This window comes from Thermobia domestica, chromosome 5 (genome assembly GCF_964235325.1).
Source record: "Thermobia domestica chromosome 5, izTheDome1.hap1.1, whole genome shotgun sequence".
Lineage (NCBI taxonomy): Eukaryota > Metazoa > Arthropoda > Insecta > Zygentoma > Lepismatidae > Thermobia > Thermobia domestica.
The window spans coordinates 27,534,077-27,542,813 of NC_137458.1; the positions used below are offsets into that span (position 1 = coordinate 27,534,077).

The 8,737-nt window shown below is 36.2% G+C and overlaps 1 protein-coding gene across 1 annotated transcript; it reads right to left on the reverse strand.

Annotated features, from left to right (window-relative positions):
* Positions 1-5,988: 5,988 nt before the first annotated feature.
* Positions 5,989-7,161, reverse strand: LOC145685005 (TNF receptor-associated factor 4-like). Its single transcript, XM_081757345.1, has one exon. It carries the CDS (start codon positions 7,159-7,161, stop codon positions 5,989-5,991), a length of 1,173 nt encoding a protein of 390 aa, XP_081613471.1.
* Between the last annotated feature and the right edge of the window lie 1,576 nt (positions 7,162-8,737).

An 8,737-nucleotide genomic window follows, 5' to 3' on the forward strand; every position in this document is an offset into this window, starting at 1 on the left:
CATGTCAACTGGAACAAAATTTAATCTCTTCCGTAAATATCATTGTTACCGCAGTCGTTTTGTAAAAATGTTCTTGAAGCTTCGTGTCTACATCTGTTAACAGTGTGCGAATTACAAGGGGAATGAGGGGGAAATCTCCTTTGGTTATAGCAAAATCCAGTATTAGCAAAGGAGATTACCCCCTCAACTCCTTTGTAATTCGCAACTGTCAACAGATGTAGACACGAAGCGTCAAGAACATTTATTACACAACGATTGCCGTAACCATAATATAACTCGTGATATCAGTATATTTACAGAATAGATTACATTTTCTTGCTAGTTAAAATGGAACATTGAAAGATTTTACAAGTGATTAAAAATTTCTATTGTTTTAATACATTATAAACATATGGTGAATTAATATTTTACTTATTGTTACAAATGGCTACTTTATTGCTTGAAGCAAAAAAGGAAAATAAAAGTTTGACTTGAATGGGAATCGAACCCAGGATCCTTTGCACTTGAGTCCCAGGTTCTTCTCAGTCTGCCACGCCGTCACTTGTTAAGTTTGTGCGTCTTAACATATATGCGTCGAGTAGAAAATTTTAAGACGGTTTTTCTCCGTTATTTTTGGCCATTGCGCTCTCCCAGTTTGTAATATTAACTCTTTAAATGTGCACTACCACCTCGCCAAAAATAGCCCCGAAGTTCACTTACCAAAGTCTGCCTTATCATTGTAAGACCTATATCATAGGCTATTTTGAGAGGGTCTGTTTTTTTTATTTTCCAGAGTTGGAGCCCTACACAAGTGCCACCAGAATTTCATTTTGGGGAGGAACAAGGGCATGGAAATCTTTGGAGGTTTCTGCTTTAGAAACTTCCTTTATAGTCTATAGGTCTACACATTAGGACTGGGAAGCACACATATCTAAATTCATTAAATTTCAATTTATAAAACTACCTATTAGTAAAAAAAATGGTCCTCTCGTTTCTCTTTAGGCATACATTTACTAAAAACACTAGTAAAATAGTTAATTTGTCCGTTCACAAAAGCAACTTTCCTTGTACGCTAGCGACCATAACATCAAGCACTAGCGATCGATATTATGGTGATGAAAAAAGTGTCTCTCACTCGCTTAGTATAGCGCGCCGTTTGTCACCCGAAAAAACTTTTGGAATACCGCTGAAAATGTTCTGAAGTTTGAATCTTCAATATGGAATGTGAGTTCGTGATCTTGGATTTTATTAGTTACTGTGTTATTTACTTCCAAATATTAAATTTGGTAATATCTTAGGAGAGGGACTGCTTGGCAAGCACCTCACACTGAGATCGCCCTTGTACTCAACGTTAAATACGTCAATGTCAACACTTGTGACAAATTGAGGCCACATGATCATGAGGCTGCTGACCATGAGGCGCAATCCACTAGGGGTTCGCATTCCTCTGAAGGGCAAAGTCGGAATTTTAATTGTCCTCAGTAATTTCTGTGTTCGTGTTCCTGTAGTGTTTGGAATACGTGGAAAGCACATGAGGTACCAGTGGCGAATAATACTCCAGTTGGGGCGATTTCTTGAAAAATAAATTGTGAAAGTAGGAAACTCTCATTTCAGCTACTTTGAGTCAAATCCCGTCGTGGTAATTATTAATTTTTCTGAATGGGAAGATAATGTTTATGTAATTGGTATTGTAATTATGTTATTCCTTGATGATGATGATGATTAATAATAATAATATCTAATAATAATAATAATACCACAATGGAAAGAAAAAGTCACAAAGTTGAATGTATTCATAGGAACAGAAAAGATATAGAGTATGTCAGATGTTTTTTAGGTTTACACATGAACGCAATAATATTATTACGTTTACGGACATAGAATTATCATTTTATGAAAACAAGAAATGGTATATAAAGATTTGTTAGCTGATAACTGTAATGCATTTTGTTTCGACCTTCTTCTAAGTAGGAAGAGTAGGTGTCATCTTAAATAGGATCATTCTCGTGACTAGCGATCCGTATTGTAAGTTCGATTCCTTGGAACTCATATTTGGCCCATACTATAGCAGTAAGGACGTTTTTATACCTTATGTGTTCATCAATTCTTATCCAAACACGTTACTTGTCAGACAGTTACGAAGGTTGATATAGATGACGTATTTTTGTGTTACTGGCGTTTCACCTGTAAACGAAGTTGTCTCAACTCTTAGACCCAGAGAAATTGAATATTTTTCATGTTACTATACATCAGAAGTATCAGATGTGTAGATTATAAAAATTTACTGAATCGCCACACATGGAATCGAACTCGCGACTCCAACGTTACGAAACTAACGCTTAAGCCACTACTCTAAGACATCGCTGTTCTGGGAGAAGAAAAATGGAGCAGTAGTGAATTCAGTAATTACACACTTTTAGGATTCCAGTGTAATAATGCTGAAACTTTCTGATTTCAGTCATGATAAAATAGTAAAGTATTATGCAGAAAGAATAGTCCAGAGAAGTCAACTTTAAATTGACAACTCATATGTACGGAGGCGCTGCCATATGCTCTCGCCTCGGGCCCCGATTTTTCACGGCACGGCATTGGACAGATACTCATATTGATTGGAATCTGGTGTTTCAGGGCACTGGGTTATTTTTTAAGTTAATTAATTTAACGAACTTTCCTCAGTATCTTGTTTCCTATTTTTACGCGTTTTACTCACTTTTACAGTTTTTCCACTAACCCTTTAAGAAGAGGGACCAAAACACAGAAACATGGAGGACTAAAAATCACAAACACTATTCTCGCGTTCTTCCCTTGCCTGAAGTAAAACAATAAAATATTGTGAACATGCAATTTTTTGGTCTTCCATTTTCTGTGGTGTCAAATCCAGAGTTGGAGTGGGTAAGTGGGTCGTGGGTCAATAGCATGTGACCCACTGCAACCCATTATCCACCGTGACCCACTGCGACGCACCATTTACCGTGACCCACTACCTACTATGACGCACTCTGACCCTCTCTGCTCACTGCATTGTAGACAGCATCTTCTGACGTGACAAAACGCCAATGAACCACAAAGTTACTCCCCAAAAATATGTTAAATTGCCTATATGTGTGATTTGATTACATTAAGGTGAGTCTAGAAAACACTAAAAAAAAGTACCAGAAGAGTTCCCCGGAGGAGGCTCGAACCATCAATCTTACGATTACTAACCGGGTGTTCTTCCGACTTCAGCACGGAGGCGATGAAGGAGACGGCGCTTGCAAAGGGATAAATCGTTGAGATCGTTTTAATTTGGTCAATCAGAGTACTCTTTTAACCGTATGTATGAGACGGTAACTGTTTGGGATAAGATAAAATGCGTTCGCCATGTAATTTTATAACAAAATGACGCGTGTCTATTTACTATATTTCATAGTTCTCCCATACTCACTTTCTAATGATCGACGACAGTTGCCATCTAAATTCATACAATTATCGCATTTAAGATTTTTACTTCATGATGTTGAGGCAGAGGTTATTCTTGAGCCCGGAGCTCACTTTAGGAACAATTCTCCAGGAAAAAATAATATATAATAGTAACCGCATACACATGACTGGCGATAGTCGTGTTGGTCCCTTCGCGGTTCTCCGCGACCAATTGAAGGAGCGCGGACCAAAACGAAGTCCCCGCTGCGACGCGGTGGTAACTTCAACACCCCGACATGAGATATCTGTTTCGACCCGAAGAAACCCTGCCGGCAATGGGACACTAGCGGCAATTCTTAGACTCGTCTCTATATTGACGATCGACGTTTACCCGCAAGTGGGCCACTAGGTGTTCGCGACGTTTACGGCATGGGGTAGGTTTATTTTCATATAGCCTCGCTGCTGAAAGGGACGTTAAACTCAAAATCTACTCTACTCAGGTCAACAAAAAATACAGTGCTTCGCATCATATATCCATATATGCTTACCATGCGCTTTATAATAATTGCTAAAAACTTGTTTATTATATGGAGCGCTTAGAGCACAGGGCAATCAACCCATAAAGTTGTGAGAAAAATAGACATAAAATTTGTAATGTAAGCTTCTGTATGTTGATCTTCGTACCTTGATTTGGGAGTTTCAAATTTCATCCGCTTTTCCACTGAGAAGTATCGATAATTCAACAAGAAAATAATTAAACCATGATAATTTAATTGAAATTCATCGTAAGTTTGCCCATGACAAACACTTTACCATTTTATATCATGAACGTCAGATCCATCATTATTGTAACAGAGCGGTGCTTGAGGGATTGACCATAGAAATTCAAACTCCGATTAGTTAGAATTTGACAACCTGGTTTTATTACAAGTATAAACTCTTTAGTCGATAGAAAAGAGGACGTGGATCATGTGTCAGAGTTAATGACGATGTGCTTTGATGGGTCAGTGGTTCATGGTGGGAGGTGGGTCGGAGTGGGTCATGGTGGGTAGTGGGTCACAGTGGGCCAAGGTGGGTGGTGGATCATTTGTCAGAGTGGGTCGCGGTGGGTGGTGGGTCAAGTTTTCATTGATCCACGGCATATCTGATCAAATCTGTAAAACCAAACCAAACATAGAGCAATACTACTACACAAAACGCTCTACATCTTAGCTATTCATTACATAACTATTGCATGATCCGAATAAATCTACTATATCCACAAACCATCATTTGTCATATTTTACCGAAATACAACATGACTTTTCTGAAACCTGATATTTGAAATGTTGTTAATAGGCAAAGTTCATTGATCTCATCACTTATTCACTTATTCTATTATGATCATCACAACCTTTAGGGTACTTCCCGTAGATATAGAAAGGTGAAATGTAGTATCCAGGCTTAGTGTAGCGTGCAAGTAATCAAATGAAACGTAACAGGATAATATTTCCCTCCTCCAAACCCCCTAAAGTGGAGTGTGTTGATTATTCAACAAAAAGACTTGTAATTTAATCAGAAAATTCATAAAATATAAAATATGTAGCCAAGTCTCACTTTGCAATAATAATAATAATAATAATAATAATAATAATAATAATAATAATAATAATAATAATAATAATAATAATAATAATAATAATAATAATAATAATAAAGAAATAACAGAATTACAAAATTAGTTACGTAAACAATACCTTCCAATTAAAAGAATGATTGCCACGACGACGGGCGGTAACTTGTGGGGGCAGGGGGCCATTGCCCCCCACTCCCAGGGAAGCACCCCGCCGTTCAAGGAGTTCCTATATCATCAAATATCAATATCAAAGATTATATTGAGCCAACATACATCAATCATAGATTACATTGAGCCTAACAAAATGAGATACTAGAGGGCAATTTCTCATGAGCACTTTTTCATAAATTGGGAAAAAGAAACAGACTCTCGTTCGATATGTCGTTCGTTCCTAACATAATACCTAGGTAAACAGTTTCCATTTTGCCGGAAGAAAATGTAATTTATGCACTGTATGTGTAGCAAATACCACTTTTAACTAACAGATTTCACCTATATTTATTTCTTCCTGAGAGTCACACGTATTCCACTAAGGACATAGGACAATATTATTTACATATTATTAATAGTATTTACATATTATTACTTGTAAATTGTATATTATATCTCCTGTAGTTTTTCTTTTTACTAAATTTCGCTTGTTTGTACACTTGTTTTCTTTATGATCAAAAATACAATGTAACTTGGCATTAGCTTCGAATAAAAGCTAGTTTTAAAAAATAGTAATATTATAAAATTTTAAACACAGTTCGTATGCCAAAACATGAAAAAGACATTGAAAAACTCTCCCTTATCGGGTTCAATTGTCTCTGGATTGTGCTGCTGATTATCATAATCGTAATAAGGATGTCTAATTATTTCTTAATTTAAACAGTATTACAAACTCCGAAAAATATATGTTAATGCTTACAGATTACAGAGCAAGACATTTCAAAATATTACATGAATTCATTTTGTGTACGAGAGCACACCCTCCAAGTAGTTCTACATATTTCTTAATCTATGGTTACTTCAAGAAATATTTCATCATTATCAGAGATATAATCTCCATTCTCCAATCTCTCATAAGAAACAAAATTGGGAAACATAACATAAAGAACTTCTCTACCGTTGATAGGTTTTTCACCAGAACAATTTTCACTATACTTAATTAAACTGTTTTTCGTATTTTTCACATCAAACAATTTGATAGTAATTCCCTTCTTCAGTGGCCATTGTAAAATAGAATCGTATTCTCCAGGACAAATAACAACAGAGATTGATATTGTTTTCCTAAAGCGAAGCCCAAAACCATTGAAATACACTTTTAACTTATATGGAAAGTCGTAGAAACAGTGACTGCTAAGAGTGCAGGAGAGTTTATTCAACGTTAACTTATGGCAAATGTTTGGAATTCTCCACAAAAGTCTTCCGTTTCTGGTAGATAAAACCCCTTCTACCACGTCTTCTATTTTTGTATACCGTCTATAGTTCACATTTTCTAAATCTCTAATTTTCATAGCTTGGCTTTCTACTTTTCTTGAAAGATCTTCTATAGTTTTCTTCATAAGTTCTGCATGGTAAATTCCTGCCTCTTGCAAATGTCTGCGTAATTGAGCAGGACATCCTTTTAAATCACAACCAACACTACTGTAGCTACATTCTCTGTATAGTTTCATACATGCTTCATCCAAGTGTTTGTCTGCATACTCCCTTGGCATTACTTCGCCGCAACTTTTGGGACACTCAATTGGAAATTTAAGGCATTTTAAATGATGGTCCTCTAAATCATCTAACTCAATTTGCTCACTACAATATTTACAATTTACCATTTCTTTAGGATATGCTTCCATAAAGTGATGAATCATTTTGTTTCGCTGCATTTCTCCTCTCCATTTGTCATCGCTATAAATGGTAAATATATCACAAACATCAAAATGATCTTGGAGGAGATGCGCCACTACTTTACTGTCGCAGTATTCACATTGTACAATTCGTTTTTCGCAAAAATATTTTCGGTGGTACTTGTAAGTGAATTTACGAATCATCATGCCACACTGTTCACAGAAAATTGAAGAAAGTGCACAATTTTGAAAATGAACTTCTGAGTCTTCTTCTGGTATTATCTTCTCGCAATAACTGCACTTTGAAGGTATTTTTACAAAAAAATTTTCTGCATGTTCAGACATTTTAGGTCACTGGTCGTTTAGTAGAGTCCATTAAACTACACTACGCATCCAGATTTCCGGTTGACGATATGGTCACGGCGTAGGGCTCGCGTATGAAGTTTCCTTTTCAACACATTTCACATTTGTACTTCTGTCTTTTTCACACCGGCTTTGTTAATGTAGAATTACAACAGTCTCTTGAAAATCACATTATGTACACAAGTTAAACGAAAACAGTCTAATTTCCTTTCAATGTATTTTTTCAATGTTGACAGCATTTATATTCACCATTTCACTAGTTCACACAAAGATAGACAGAAAAGTATATTTTATTTCTTTTTTTTTTAAATATGCGTCTGTGGAATCAGTTTTCTTTGTGTAAAACTTAAAAAAACAACGTAAAAATATCTGGACTCTTCAAAGAAAGAAGAAAAATTATTTGACGAGTTTATTAAATGTTAAAACATATGCATAAGTCGCATTACCGAAACTTCACTGCTGTCTTTTGCCGAAGAATATGAATACATGCACGTTCTGTTATAGAATTAAAAGTACTACGTTTTCATTGCATTATACATAGAACAAAATATTTGTTTGAATAGCGCAGACGCAACCTTATTTATGCACGACCATTTTTTTGCGTGAATTTCATACGTTGTTCTTCTCGCAGAAACGGGATTGTCCCGTATTTGATGCAGTTCTTTCTTCCCTTCATTTTTCCAATGCATGACTGACTGACTGACTTTTTCTTCTCACGCAAAAATATTGATTTTACTTTGTTCTCATTGCCAAGCTAGTAAGTATCGGTGTTCGTGGGTTTCCGTAAGAGAATTTCCCTCGACTGACACACAATTTTCCCTTTTCTTATAAAATTTTCCCTAGTTTGTTGAGTATCCAATTCCTATGACAGAAGTTATGTCATAAGATTATTTCAGCTATATTAAAGGAAGTGCTATATTAACACTACAGCGGTTGCGCGTTCTACTATTGTAGAACAGGTGTTTTATATTTAAAACCCTGAGCAGTTGACACGTTCCCCCTTGAGCGGTTATGTACCTTTCTCCGACGTTTTGTTCAGCCAGCCACAAAAGTAATTCCCTCCCTAAGTCAGTGGCGGCGTAAGGGCGGGGCGAGCGGTGCCCCCGCCCCGGCCCCACTTTGTGGGGGCCCCCGACGGTAGGTAAAAAAAATAGTTACTAAGGAAAAATAGTTACTTAGGGCCGTCAAGGTTTATAATCCACACCTTCCCTAAATGTAAACTCAATTACTTGTCAATCAATATTACACCATATAACGGATGAAACAACAGAAATATCTGTGTAATAAAGCTAATCAGTGCTGGATTTCCGTATAAGCTGAACAAACTATAAGTTTCGGGCCTCACTCTTTGGGGACCCGAAAGAAATTTAAAGAAAAACTGAATATTGATTAAAAATAAATAAAATAAAAGTTTCATTATCTTGGAGGCTCCCAAAGAATTTTAAAGGAAAAGGCTAAATGCAAGCGAAAAAATAAAACAGACGTTCCACTTTCTTGGGGCCCCCAAGAAAATTTAAAATAAAAAGTTGAATGTAGATGAAAAATAAATAAAATACAA

Coding starts and splice junctions, on each gene's coding strand:
- LOC145685005 (XM_081757345.1), bottom strand. CDS start 7,161: ATGTCTGAACATGCAGAAAATTTTTTTGTAAAAATACCTTCAAAGTGC.